The 15,626-nt window shown below is 46.7% G+C and overlaps 1 protein-coding gene across 4 annotated transcripts in view; it reads right to left on the minus strand.

The window, feature by feature from the left end:
* Positions 1 to 15,626, minus strand: part of DHX37 (DEAH-box helicase 37) — a 108,212-nt gene that overhangs the window by 67,810 nt on the left and 24,776 nt on the right. For all 4 annotated transcript variants that reach the window (XM_063964595.1, XM_063964596.1, XM_063964597.1 and 1 more), the window contains exons 9-11: positions 15,431 to 15,544; positions 11,758 to 11,859; positions 9,393 to 9,507 (exon numbers count right to left, since the gene is read on the minus strand). In XM_063964595.1, coding sequence (XP_063820665.1) covers positions 9,393 to 9,507; positions 11,758 to 11,859; positions 15,431 to 15,544 — 331 coding nt within the window. The remainder of the gene's footprint in view (positions 1 to 9,392; positions 9,508 to 11,757; positions 11,860 to 15,430; positions 15,545 to 15,626) is intronic.

Below are 15,626 nucleotides of genomic sequence, written 5' to 3' on the forward strand. Positions count from 1 at the left end.
CAGACACCCTGAACTCCCCTTATTCTAGGCCAGTAATGACAGATTGGATTGATTCCATCTTGAGTCTATAGGTTGTTAGAACTGGTTAAAAACTTTTAAATTGAGTATCAGTCTGACCATCTGGTATTTGGTAGTAAGTTCTGAATCTTCGTAATTCCTGTCGCTTTTGAACGGAATGATAGCTTGGGTGTTGTAGAGGTCTATTGTTAATGTAAGGAGACAAACCCCCTTTAAGTCTCGGACCCGGTCTCCGCCTTCCAACCCCTAGCCCCCATAGGAGGTCTAAGGTGAGATTCTGTAGAGACCCGATTAATGGCTATTTGGAACAGTCTCTGTTATCAGAGACGCCACCAGAACCAGACTGGGAACCAAACTAGTTGAATAATGGACCAGGGTCACTTCTACTGCCTATTGGCCCAGTTCTATGATACCCGGTAGGCAGAAATTCTGTCTGACTCTTTTGGACCCAGGACAGCTTCCCTTCCCAGGAAAAAGTCTTCCAAACTGGTAACTCTAGCCTCTTTACGGAAACACGAACATACTAAGTCCTTTTGAGATGGTCTTGCACTTAGAGGTTGGATCGCTATGTCAATTCCAAACTACATATGCCTGTTCTTCAGAGGGACTATAAAAAATAAGAATGTCCCCTTTACAGACTAGGCAGAGGTGAGCCCATCTGTGGAATCCGAAATTCTGTTAGTCACCGAACCATTAGGCTATATATCTGAGATCGGGATGCTAACCTCCTTAGTAGCCTGATAAGTATACATGGCTAACTCTCAGATATGCTCCGCTAGTCAAAAATTGTGTTTGGGTAATTTGGAAGCCTTTACCGGCCGCCCACTCTTTACCTCAATTCATTTTCGCCTCTAACGGTTCGCCCTCCGTTACGAAGCCACCGTCTCTCCCCACTCTTACGCTAGGGTAGGAAGGGGATTACCATTTTCGGCCATCGTATTTTACCTGTGTGGATGGAGTAATTCTAACTATGAATTTCTCCCTGTTTTAGGATGGGTCCTCAGCCCATACTTAAAAGTTTTCTGCCCGTTCTCAACTGTTGCGCACCCCCGGGCTGTTTATCGTATTGCTCATTGATTTGAGCAACTCCTTCCTTTTTACTTAGATAAACATATACATACCACTCAGCCGGACTTTCACCTGTGAGAATAGGAGGAGAAAAAACGGAGGAATATTGGGAGCTCTGAAGAGTATTTTCAAAACCGCTGAAGAATAAACACTTTATTAATATAAATACTCCAACTATCACCTACAAAACCACCAACTGCTGATACAGGTAGCGCTGAATTGGGTGTCAATATCTGAAGCTCCCACCTCCGTCGGACCTGTCAGCGGCGTCCGTTGGAGACATTACGTATATACATCTATATTAGATGTATGCCAAAAGTAACTGTACTTAACAAGCTGGTAATATGGCTTAGCGGGCTTGTTTTGTGCATTTGATGTTGAAAATGCACCCCCACAGAATACATTGCAGTGTATTTTATCTTTACAATAGGCAACGGAATACCATAGCGGATGACGGGAACAAATGTACACTGGATTCACCTGGCTAACTTAAAATAAATAAATAAAATTGATTTTAAACAACAGCCTCGTTACAAACCACGTACACCCAACTGTGATTCAGTTCTGAGGTCGGGGTTGATATCCAGTCGTTCCCATTATTTTCACAGGATCTTTGTATTAGAAGTCCCTTGAAAATGATTAAGTATAACATGTCTAGCATGTCTGATTGAAACACATGGAAAATCCTCTGCATCAGTCTATCTACAAGCAGCCAGCAGAGGGAGTATTCAACAATAAAACCCCTCCCCCTGATTGGACTGGCCAGGAAATATATGTATAGCCCTACTGTTCAGCATTCTGGCACCTTGAACTTATTTAAAAATGGTCACCACTGAAAATTAAAGTACACCTTGTCTAAACCCAGTGTTTATAAAATCACATACTCGGTGGCCTCTAACCCAGGGCCTTGGCCTGAGCGTCCCTGTGTTAAACCACAATACTGTGGATACTTTGTATCGGTGGCTGGAGCCCAGGTCCCGCTGTATACTGGAGTCACTGCTCCTCTCTTGCCTCCTCCCGCGCTCTGGGTCCACTGCCCTCCCGGGTACTGTAACGCCCAGCGCGGATAAAACCGGTTCCCTTGCCGCGTGTATCGGTATCCCCCTGCCGTCCCCGCCGAACATCCGCTTGATGTGCTGATGGAGGAAGGGCGCGTGGGACAGTGTATGCTAAGAGCGGCATAGGGAGATGGATGTCGCGGCTGCCAGCCGTGGGAGACACTGACAGAGCCGGTGGAGGGAGGAGGGGAAGCTGCGCTGCTAGACTGTCAGTGTTAGTGAGAAGGCAGCAGTGCACTCTATGCTGTAGTTAAACAGGGCTGCAGGACGGGAGCCCTAACCATTAGGGTATAGAAGCTCCTTGGGACTAATACGAACTAGGTCTTGTTACCACCAGTACTCACTGTACTTGTAATCCTGATGTTGCATCGGATTTTACAGTTGAGAGATGTAGATCCCTTTAGCTGGGATCCTTGTCTCTCAATTCTGAAGACACTTGTACCCCTTTTAGTAGGTTGACGTAGTCCGAACTTCTGTTAGTAAAGCCTGCACCCTCCTTTCATTTAGGAGGGATTGGGCCCCTTTTTGTTTTGATAAAGCCTGCAACCTCCTTTTAGATAGGAGGGATTGGGCCAGTCTTAATGACTAAACACACACAAAAAATAAAAAAATAATTCTTTATGGAGCAGAGCTCCCATGTGCTTCTTTCCTCCTAGCACAATTTTTCAAACTGAGGGATGAGGGGCGTGAAGGGGGAGGAGCCGGCTGTGCAGACAATGTTTAATTTTAGATTGTGCCACACCTCCGGTTGCAAGCTTCACACCCCTACTGTATAATGCTGTTCCAGTGTCCCCTAGTGGATGAAAGAGAAAGATTTCTAATGGGACACACGTAATGTGAGGACATAAGTAAAACATAATTTTTTTTTCATATATTAAGTAACAAAAGTAGAGCAAATTACAGTAAATTAAAATATCTTTTAATTATGCATGAGATCTTAGCACCCATGAAATAAATCAATGTAAGAGAATTTCTTTGCATATTCTGATACAAGTAGCTGTAGATTAGGCTTAGTCACAGGATGAGAAATATTTGCATCTCCATTATAAAATGAGCCGTGTCTGTACCTTAATAAGTATCTGTACTTATTAAGATACAGATACATATATTGGTAGAGAGACTAGACAGATTGGTTTATAAATACAATATGGTGATATTGGTCTACCAAAAATAAGATTTTACTCACCGGTAAATCTATTTCTCGTAGTCCGTAGTGGATGCTGGGGACTCCGTAAGGACCATGGGGATTAGCGGCTCCGCAGGAGACTGGGCACAACTAAAGAAAGCTTTAGGACTACCTGGTGTGCACTGGCTCCTCCCACTAAGACCCTCCTCCAGACCTCAGTTAGGATACTGTGCCCGGAAGAGCTGACACAATAAGGAAGGATTTTGAATCCCGGGTAAGACTCATACCAGCCACACCAATCACACCGTACAACTCGTGATAATATACCCAGTTAACAGTATGATAACAACTGAGCCTCTCAACAGATGGCTCAACAATAACCCTTTAGTTAGGCAATAACTATATACAAGTATTGCAGACAATCCGCACTTGGGATGGGCGCCAAGCATCCACTACGGACTACGAGAAATAGATTTACCGGTGAGTAAAATCTTATTTTCTCTAACGTCCTAAGTGGATGCTGGGGACTCCGTAAGGACCATGGGGATTATACCAAAGCTCCCAAACGGGCGGGAGAGTGCGGGTGACTCTGCAGCACCGAATGAGCAAACTCAAGGTCCTCCTCAGCCAGGGTATCAAACTTGTAGACTCTTGCAAGAGTGTTTTAACCCGACCAAGTAACAGCTCGGCAAATTTGTAAAGCCGAGACCCCTCGGGCAGCCGCCCAAGAAGAGCCCACTTTCCTCGTGGAATGGGCTTTCACAGATTTAGGGTGCGGCAGTCCAGCCGCAGAATGTGCAAGTTGAACCGTGCTACAGATCCAGCGAGCCATAGTCTGCTTAGAAGCAGGAGCACCCAGCTTGTTGGGTGAATACAGGATAAATAGCGAGTCAGTTTTCCTGACTCCAGCCGTCCTGGAAACATATACTTTTCAGGGCCCTGACTACGTCCAGAAACTTGGAATCCCCCAAGTCCCAAGTAGCCGCAGGCACCACAATAGGTTGGTTCACATGAAAAACTGCTACCACCTTTGGAAGGAATTGGGAACGAGTCCTCAATTCCGCCTTATCCATATAAAATACAGATAAGGGCTTTTGACAAAGCCACCAATTCTGATACACGCCTGGCCGACGCCAAGGCCCACAGCATGACCACTTTCCACGTGAGGTATTGTAGCTCCACGGATTTAAGTGGCTCAACTCAATGCGACTTCAGGAAATCCAACACTACGTTGAGATCCCACGGTGCCACTGGAGGCACAAACGGGGGCTGACTATGCAGCACTCCCTTAACAAAAGTCTGAACTTCTGGCAGTGAAGCCAGTTCTATTTTGGAAGAAAATCGATAGAGCCGAAATCTGGGCCTTAATAGAACCCAATTTTAGGCCCATAGTCACCTCTGACTTGTAGGAAGTGCAGAAAGGGACCTAGCTGAAATTCCTCCTTTGGGGCCTTACTGGCCTCACAGCACGCAACCTATTTCCGCCATATGCGGTGATAATGGTTTGCGTTCACTTCTTTCCTAGCTTTAAATAGCGTAGGGATAACTTCCTCCGGAATGCCCTTTTCCTTCAGGATCCGGCGTTCAACCGCCATGCCGTCAAACGCAGCCGCGGTACGTCTTGGAACAGACAGGCCCCCTGCTGCAGCAGGTCCTGTCTGAGCGGCAGAGGCCATGGGTCCTCTGAGATCATTTCTTGGAGTTCTGGGTACCAAGTTCTTCTTGGCCACCCGGAACTTCTTACTCCTCTCCTTCTTATTATTCTCATTACCCTGGGTATGAGAGGCAGAGAAGGGAACACATACACCGACTTGTACACCCACGGTGTTACCAGAGCGTCCACAGTTATCGCCTGAGGGTCCCTTGACCTGGCGCAATATCTTTGTATCTTTTTTTGAGGCGGGACGCCATCCTGTCCACCTGTGGCCTTTCCCCACGGTGTACAATCATTTGGAAGACTTCTGGATGAAGTCCCCACTCTCTCGGGTGGAGGTCGTGTCTGCTGAGAAAGTCTGCTTCTCAGTTGTCCACTCCGGGAATGAACACTGCTGACAGTGCTAACACATGATTTTCCGCCCATCGGAGAATCCTTGTGGCTTCTGCCATCACCATCCTGCTTCTTGTGCCGCCCTGTCGGTTTACATGAGCGACCGCCGTGATGTTGTCTGACTGGATCAGCACCGGCCGGTGTTGAAGCAGGGGTCTAGCCTGACTTAGGGCATTGTAAATGGCCCATAGTTCCAGAACATTTATGTGTAGGGAAGTCTCCTGACTTTTCCATAGGCCTTGGAAGTTTCTTCCCTGTGTGACTGCCCTCCAGCCTTGAAGGCTGGCATCCGTGGTCACCAGGACCCAGTCCTGTATGCCGAAACTGCGGCCCCCTAGAAGATGAGCACTCTGCAGTCACCACCACAGCGACACCCTGGCCCTTGGAGACAGGGTTATCCGCCGATGCATCTGAGGATGCGACCCGGACCACTTGTCCAACAGATCCCACTGGAAGATACTTGCATGGGACTTGGCGAATGGAAATTCTTCGTAAGAAGCTACCATCTTTCCCAAGGCCCGCGTGCATAGATGCACCGATACCTGTATTTGTATTAGGAGGTCTCCGTCTAGAGACGCCAACTCATAGGACTTCTCCTCCGGGAGAAACCCTTTTTATCCTGTTCTGTGTCCAGAACCATACCCAGGAACAGTAGACGCGTCGTAGGAACCAGCTGCGACTTTGGAATATTCAGAATCCAGCCGTGTTGTTGTATCACTTCTCGAGATAGTGCTACTCCGACGAACAAATGCTCCCTGGACCTCGCCTTTATAAGGAGATCGTCCAAGTACGGGATAAGTACTTCGGCCATTACCTTGGTAAATACCCTCGGTGCCGGGGACAGATCCACGGCAACGTCTGGAATTGGTAATGACAATCCTGTACCACAATTTTGAGGTACACCTGGTGACGAGGGTAAATAGGGACATGCAGGCAAGTATCCTTGATGTCCAGTGATACCCTGAAATTTTCCAGGCTTGTAATAATCGCCCTGAGCGATTCCATTTTGAACTTGAACCTTCGTATATAAGTGTTCAAGGATTTCAATTTTAGAATGGGTCTCACCGAACCGTCTGGTTTCGGTACCACAACATTTTGGAATAGTAACCCCGGCCTTGTTGAAGGAGGGGTACCTTGATTTCACCTGCTGGAAGTACAGCTTGTGAATTGCCGCCAGTACTACCTTTCTCCTAGGGCAGCAGGCAAGGCTGATGTGAGGCAACGGCGAGGGGGAGTCGTCTCGAACTCCAGCCTGTATCCCTGTGATACTACTTGCAGAACCTAGGGATCCATCTGTGGGCAAGCCCACTGATCCCTGCAGTTCCCGAGACGCGCCCCCACCGCACCTGTCTCCACCTGTGGAGCCCCAGCGTCATGCGGTGGACTCAGAGGAAGCGAGGGAAGATATTTGATCCTGGAACTGGCTGACTGGTGCAGCTTTTTCCTTCTTCCCTTGTCTCTGTGCAGAAAGAAAGCGCCTTTGACCCGCTTGCTTTTCTGAAGCCGAAAGGACTGTACCTGAAAATACGGTGCTTTCTTTAGGCTTTTGTGAGGAAACCTGGAGGTAAAAAAATTTCTTCCCAGCTGTTGCTGTGGATACGAGGTCCCAGAGACCATCCCCAAACAATTCCTCACCCTTATAAGGCAGAATTCTCCATGTGCCTTTTAAATGCAGTATCACCTGTCCACTGCCGGGTTTCTACTACCCTCCTGGCAGAATGGACATTGCATTAATTCTGGTTGCCGGCGGCAAATATCCCTCTGTGCATCCTTTATATATAAGACAACGTCTTAAATATGCTCAATGTTAGCAAAAAATTATCCCTGTCTTAGCGTATTAATATTATCTGACAGGGTGTCAGACCACGCTGCAGCAGCACTATTTATGCTGAGGCAATTGCAGGTTTCAGTATATAACCTGAGTGTGTAAATACAGACTTCAGGATCGCCTCCTGCTTTTTATCAGCAGGTTCCTTCAGGGTGGCCGTATCCTAAGACGGCAGTGCCACCTTTTGACAAACGTGTGAGTGCCTTATCCACCCTAAGGGATATCTCCCAACGTGACCTATCCTCTGGCGGGAAAGGGTACGCCATCAGTAACTTTTTAGAAATTACCACGCTTCTTTACACACTTCATACATTCATCTGATGGGGGAACAAAACACTGGCTGTTTTTTCTCCCCAAAAATAAAACCCCTTTTATGTGGTACTTGGGTTCATGTCAGAAAATGCGTAACACATTTTTTTATTGCCGAGATCATGTAACGGATGTTCCTAGTGGATTGTGTATATGTCTCAACCTCGTCGACACTGGAGTCAGACTCCGTGTCGACATCTGTGTCTGCCATCTGAGGTAACGGGCGTTGTTTGAGCCCCTGATGGCCTTTGAGACGCCTGGGCAGACGCGGGCTGAGAAGCCGGCTGTCCCACAGCTGTTACGTCATCCAGCCTTTTATGTAAGGAGTTGACACTGTCGGTTAATACCTTCCACCTATCCATCCACTCTGGTGTCGGCCCCACAGGGGGAGACATCCCATTTATCGGCCTCTGCTCCGTCTCCACGTAACCTTCCTCATCCAACATGTCAACACAGCCGTACCGACACACCGCACACACACAGGGAATGCTCTGACTGAGGACAGGACCCCACAAAGTCATTTGGGGAGACCGAGAGAGAGTATGCCAGCACACACCAGAGCGCTATATAATGCAGGGATTAACACTATAACTGAGTGATTTTTCCCCAAATAGCTGCTTGTATACATATACTGTGCCTAAATTTAGTGCCCCCCCTCTCTTTTTAACCCTTTGAGCCTGAAAACTACAGGCGAGAGCCTGGGGAGCTGTCTTCCAGCTGCACTGTGAAGAGAAAATGGCGCCAGTGTGCTGAGGGAGAAGCCCCGCCCCCTTTTCGGCGGACTTTCTCCCGCTTTTTCTGTGATACTGGCAGGGGTAATTTTACATCTATATAGCCTCTGGGACTATATATGATGTATATTTTGCCAGCCAAGGTGTTATTTATTGCCCTCAGGGCGCCCCCCCCCAGCGCCCTGCACCCATCAGTGACCGAAGTGTGAGGTGTACATGAGGAGCAATGGCGCACAGCTGCAGTGCTGTGCGCTACCTTGGTGAAGACCGAAGTCTTCTGCCGCCGATTTTCCGGACCTTCTTCGTGCTTCTGGATCTGTAAGGGGGACGGCGGCGCGGCTCCGGGAACGAACACCAAGGTCGGGTCCTGCGGTCGATCCCTCTGGAGCTAATGGTGTCCAGTAGCCGAAGAAGCCCAAACTACTACCTGTTAGGTAGGTTCGCTTCTTCTCCCCTTAGTCCCTCGCTGCAGTGAGTCTGTTGCCAGCAATAAAAAACCTAAATATACTTTCTTTCTAGGTGCTCAGGAGAGCCCCTAGTGTGCATCCAGCTCGGCCGGGCACAAGAATCTAACTGAGGTCTGGAGGATGGTCTTAGTGGGAGGAGCCAGTGCACACCAGGTAGTCCTAAAGCTTTCTTTAGTTGTGCCCAGTCTCCTGCGGAGCCGCTAATCCCCATGGTCCTTACGGAGTCCCCAGCATCCACTTAGGACGTTAGAGAAATAAAATTGTTATATGTGAAGCCAATAAGAAAGCATAATGGTTAAATCCTATCAGGAGACTGAAATATCATCTCAGGTATCATGTCTCAAATACATAGACCATCTAGAGGAGATAGATAAAGATAAGCACAGTCATTGTACCAGAAATCCTACAAACCATGAATAAAGTCTATTGCTCAATACTGTCTTCCTTACCCAATATAAACTATGCTACAATACTAAATCAACATATAAACATCATGCACATTATACATAAGAGGAATTTATGGTGCCAGAGTGTATTTGTTATAATATAGACGTACGTATATGGCTACATTTAGGAAGAAGAGAATATACAGCACTCAACTAAAGTTAACACTGACACAAATACATCTGTCTTGTTTAAACAAACAACTAATAAAGAAATCATTGTGCAGCACGTCACAAAATGTATCGCACCTTAAATACCAATTACAAGATTGTTTTAAATGTAACAGAATGACTTACCTGAAGGGAGCATCCTGTGAATCTTGCAGACCTTTCTGAAGCATTCCCCAGCATAGTCATCTAATGGGGTACGTTTATTAAAGTGGACAGTGACTGGAAACTGCCTGGTATCCACCTAAAAGGAGGCCAAATTACAATAAAAGATACATAGATAGACTGGGGCTAGGGCTAATATGCCATGCTCATTTTGAGTCAGTATTCCGTATTTTTCCCTGTAACTTTTAGCTCTTACAGTGAAACAATTTCATAATGTACTTTCATTCACTTGTGTGACCTATACAGAAGGTTTACAAACTACTTTATTTACAAGGTTTATAAACTATAGGTAAACAAAGGAATCAAAAGCACATTAATGAGGCCCATACATCAGTGCAGCGATTCCTCCCTCTAATCCACCAGTCAAAAACACTGATTAGCGATCCGTCGGGAAATCAAGGAAATTCTCGGTGTTTAAAATGCCTGATAGGTTGATCCCGATCATGTTTTTGGTCAGAAACTGCAAATAAAACAGGTTGGAATACCTCAATTCCCCGGCCTGACAGAATTGGGAAAATGGGGAAAGCCATCTCAGATGTATGGGTCAAGTATAAGTTCTAATGAACAGGGCCCTCCCTCTTCTTGTTTCAGTCCTCCAATCATTTAGATTTTGTAACTCAGCTAATAGCTATAGGTCTGTAATTATGAATTTGCACATTATCTGGTTATTTTATAACTATGTATACCCCTGCTTCTATCACTGATCTGTACAGTGTAGTAGAACTTTGTGGAGTCACCCAGTACAAACTGCTTACTTTAAGAGGCTCTAGATAGTGACATTTGGGATGCAGACAATTTACCTACAATCAAAATCCCGACGGTCAAAATACTGACAACCATTGACTGACGGTCAAACTCCCGACATGGTCAAAATACCGACATTTAAAATACAGACAGGTCAAATAGTCAGCATGAGTTTTTCATTGAAACTGACTTGTTCATACTTTACTATCCCAGTGGACCTGGAGGGGAAATATAATAGTGTGCCAAGCACAGCGAGGCACCGTGCCCGAAGCGCGAGCAATGTGAGGGGACGTGGTTCACCTATACGGCGCCCATGTTGACCTATGTTGACAGACACTAAAAAACAATGAAAAACTCGTCAGCTTTTTGACCTGTCAACATTTTAAATGTTGGTATTTTGACCTTGCGCGTATTTTAAATGTTAGTATTTTGACCTTGTCTGTATTTTAAACGTCTGTATTTTGACCTTATCGAGATTTTGGCCTTCAGTCAATTGCTGTCGGGATTTTGACCGTCAGGATTTTGATTGTAGGTATTTCATACTGATCCCTGACATTTTTAATACCAGCACCACCACTGTAGAACCTTCACAATTACTTTTTTTACTTAATATTACACAGGATATTGTGCACACAATGCTGGCTATTTGTTTGGATAGAACTGCATAGAAAGAACTCTGTTTTCTGCTCGCACTGGGAGCTGAGTGTTTAAACTTAAGATATTTGTTAAATCCTTGATCTGCTGGCCTAGAGGAAGGTGGGGGTGGTGATACAGCAAAGGAGGAGTGAAAATAGTAATAGGATTCAATTGTGGATTAACCCTTTCTCATCAAACCATTAGATCTGCACCTCTTCCTTTCTTACTTTTACCTAGATGCAACAAGGCATGTCTACAATCTTTGCATCTTGTGAACAGGGCTGTCTCGATACCCAAAATTAGCAACATGACACCATCATAGGCAGTGTCTGGCACCAGTAGTATGCCCTGCAGCTATCTGATTTGGCTTCCAGGGACACAAGCAGTAAAAGTCAGTGCTTAATATGAGTGCTGGATCCCCAATGGCGATACAACACTTCTGAACTAGTCTCACTATAGAAGACCACTGGTTCCAACGTGATATTTAGGAACATCAAATCGTCTAAAATGTAAAAACGCAAGAAAGCATTTGAAGGATTTGTCCGACACCAATGTTATAAAAAACTGTTACCTCTGTAAAATTCCCTGGTCATTAAGAGTTTATGACAAATATAACCCTTAAGGATGACTGAATGAATAAAGATTGTTCAAAACCCTTATCATCGCATTAAGCATCTTAATACCAATAGCTTTGAAGAGGGATTTTATCAGGAAGTCCTGCAGAGACCCGACCTGCAGTTTCCAAGCATGAGACCAGATACTGCAGAATATTATAGACACAATGGCTTCATTGCATGTACAACATATAAAAACTATTTATAACAGAACTCATTACATTTTATTTAGAGGCCTTTCAAAATAAACTTTCTATCCATAAAGGTGCAGGTGTATTGCATATCTACTGTACATGTATTTGTGATGTATACATACTATACCAGATTGTACTCACTTTAATAACTGGAGGAGTAACAGGGAAAAGCCTTTTGTTTTCTGTGAAGTCCTCAATACGCAGTGTTGCAGACATAATAACCAATTTTAATGGGTGACCTTTCTGTTAATGAAAACCATATAATTTTTAAAATATCTCCAGTTGCCATAAAATAATGTGCTTAGCACAATACATGCACTTGCACTCCTCACCACAAGGGTATGTTTTAAGCTTGCTTTGGGCTTATTGTTAAATAGTGCCTTAAGTTCATTAAAATACATCATAGTGACAATATAAAATATAGAAGCACTAGATGATTCATTGCGCCCTACGAGCACTCTTCACACTGTCGTAAGGGGCTATGCACCCATGCACACTATTGTGGCGTGCCATATTTTTATTATATGGAGTATTACATCCAATCATAACTGTGTGAGTGGTTAAATATTGCACGGACAAAGGGGCGTGCAGTGGTTAAGGGGTCGAAGCTCCTTGCAACGGCGTGAACAGAACATGCAGGGCCTGATGAATCACCTAGTAGGTGCTGTGGTCGGGGAGAGTGGCAGGTGAGGGGGAGACACGGATGGGGACCAGGGGTGCCATGGGTGGGGCTGGTGCGGTTGTGCCGCGGGTGGGGGAGGGTGCGTGGGTGCCGCAAGTGGGGGTCCGTTGCGGTTGCGGGGTGCGTAGTGCCGCGGGTGGGGGAGGAGCGGTTGCGGGGGTGCCGCGGGTGGGGAAGGGGCAGGTGCAGTGGGAGGGGTCTGAAGCCACCACGAGTGCTGGAGGGGACGTGTGGGGGCGCCGCGGATGGGGACCGGAGGTACTGCGAGTGGGGGAGGGGCGGGTAATGCTTCTCCTGCTTTTCCTCCGGGAAGCAGCTAAGCTGCTGTCCTCCCTTTGGCAGTGGCTCTCCCGGAGACTCGCACAGCAGCCAAGCAGCCAGTCACTATTGTTAACGCCGGTGTCCCAACGGGCCGCATTACAGGGAAGAAGATGTACTAAATAAACTACAGCTCCCAGCAGCCCTTAGCGCCGGAATGCTTTGGCGCTAAGGGCTGCTGGGAGCTGTAGTTTATTTAGTGTGTCTACTTCCCGGTAATGCGGCGCGTTGGGACACCAGCGCTAACAGTAGTGACTGGCTGGCAGAACTAACTGACTGGCTGAATCAATGGAAAAGGTGAGAGTGCTGTGCAGTGTCAGTGACACTGCACACCCACTGCACTGCACAGCACTTTTACATTGATTCAGCATCCAGACATTACCCTCCGCGATATCACCCACTCTATCCGTTACATTAGCCAGGAGCTGTGTTGCAGAGTCAGGGCCTCTGGGGATCTGGGCGCGGCTGTGGCGGGGAGACACTTCTGTGACATCACGCACAGAGGAGGCTCCGGGGCTCAGAGAGTATGCGGCACAGGGAGGGCTATGAAAGCATTCCGCTGCGCCGCTTTCATGCACATCTATGCCGGTGGCCGCAGCAGCTTTTGTTCCACCTGCGCTGCGGCTAGGGAGTGGGAATTGTTGATGCTGGAGGGGGCAGGCGGACTGGCAGCAAGACATAGGATGCTGCAGTAAAAGGCTTTTTTTACCCCCATCTACAGCGCAGAGACTTGCTGCAGATGCAGTGGCACACCCTCCAGCTGTACCTTTTTGGCAGGTACCGTACTTTTTTTTATGGTCTGTACCGATTTCTGGCTCTCCAAACTTTCATTAAAAGTATAGGAAAAGGGGTGGACACGCCATTTTACCCGTGGCCACCCCCCTTTCGCACTTGTACCGATTTTTATGTGTACATTTGGGGTCATTCCGAGTTGATCGCTCGCTAGCAACTTTTTGCAGCGCTGCGATCAGGTTATAACTCGGCAAAACTGCGCATGCACCGCAATGCGCAGGCGCGCCGTACGGGTACAAAGAGGATTGTTTCTGTGCGATGGATTTAACGAAGAATCGCACGGTGACTGACAGAAAGAGGGCGTTTATGGGTGTCAACTGACCGTTTTCTGGGAGTGTTTGAAAAACGCAGGCGTGTCCAAGCGTTTGCAGGGCGGGTGTCTGACGTCAATTCTGGGACCAAAAAGTCTGAAGTGATCACAGCAGCTAAGTAAGTCCAGAGCTACTCAGAAACTGCAACAAACTTTTTTGTGCCGTCGGCTGCAAAAGCGTTCGCGCACACTTGCAAAGTGAAAATACACTCCCCCATAAGTGGCGACTATCTGATCGCAGCACAGCAAAAAGTTGCTAGCGAGCGATCAACTCGGAATGACCCCCATTGTTGGAGGGTATGTTGCTGCAGATGCAGTGGGCCTATTTTGGGGTGTGGACCTGTAGCTGCAGCTCCATTAGCCCCTTTGTTAATCCTGCTCTGGGAACACACAGCAGTCAAAGGGCAGTGCCTTCCTATTGGATGTAACCTGTCTGGGAGGGCGTTTCTCGACCAATCAGCTGTGGACTGGGTGTGATAGACCTGCTGCTAATCCAATGAGAGCTCCTAGCCACGCCCAGCATTAGACACAAAGGCACAGAGTCACAGATCTGGGCTATTATATAGGAGATTGCGAGTGATCTGAAAACAATAAGAGGGTGGTTCAGTAAGTACTGTATGTATGGTAACAAGACCTCTCACGTGTGTAATGTTCTTTAATTCAATCTATAAGAGACACTATTGCATGATATAATGTGAATAAAGTAGCAGTACTGTGTGGCGGAATTTCAACTGGGAGTATTATTGTGTGGCCATGCCCCTTCCCAGCAAGAACACAACCCATTTTGCGCTGCGCACCGAATGTGCACACTGTTCCTATTTAAAATATAGGGGGTAGGAGCACCAAAATGATGACTGCAATGGGTGAGGGGTGATCGTGCTGGGAAAGCGGTACAGGGTCAGAGGTGGAACTAGCATCTGCGCAAGGGGGCACCAGCCAAAACTTGCCTAGGGCATCATATTGGTTAGGGCCGGCTCTGTGTGCACTTGATGCGGTACCATGAGGAGGGAGTGCAGTTCCTGCAGCTGGGATGCTGTCAGGATGCCGGCAGTCGGAATCCTGACATGCAGCCATAATGCCGGCACCATACAAATGCAGATGCTGGAATCTTGACCACCGGCATCCCAATTGTAAGTATGCGGGAATTGTCACTGTTAGTACGTGGGGGTGGGGGGGGGTTAGGGTAAGCTACTCCCTGGGGAGGGTTAGGGTTTAGACTGCGGGTGAGTTTTGGGCACTACTGGGGAGGGTTAGAGTTAGGCTGCGCAAAGGGAGGGTTTAGGGGGGTATTCGGAGAGGGCGAGTATACTTACCTAGACCCTTTCGGGATTGTCTCCATCGGGATACCGCGGTCGGTCTTCTGATCGCAGCATCCAGACTGTCAGGCTATCATAAAATCACACCCCCTGCGGCATATTGTTACAGGCGATGAAACATGAGTGTATCATGTGACACTGGAGACAAAGCAAGCATCCATGACATGGAAACACGCATCGTTCCAGGTGATTTCCTTTGGTGTACCATTGCAAAAAATGCTTAGACAAGTATGGGGATTGTGTGGAAAAATAATCTGCACCAAGGCCACACTACTGATTATACGTATATGTACGAGTTGAATACATACACAATTAGAGGTCTTGTTACCTTATTTATTGAACCACCCTCATACAGTACCTATAAGTAAACATAAAAGCAGAATTGTTTTTAGTAACCTTTGTCCGAAGAGGAACAATGCGAGATAAAAGTCCAATTAAAATATCAGTGTAGACGCTTCTCTCATGGGCTTCATCAATTATTATTACTCTGTACCTATTAAGCAAGAAATCCTTATAAGAAACAAAAAACAATGGTTATTAGAATCCTGATAAGCACGAAGTTTAGTAATAAACATTTCAACTTCGATTCAAA

This window comes from Pseudophryne corroboree, chromosome 1, assembly GCF_028390025.1.
Source record: "Pseudophryne corroboree isolate aPseCor3 chromosome 1, aPseCor3.hap2, whole genome shotgun sequence".
Taxonomy (NCBI): Eukaryota; Metazoa; Chordata; class Amphibia; order Anura; family Myobatrachidae; genus Pseudophryne; species Pseudophryne corroboree.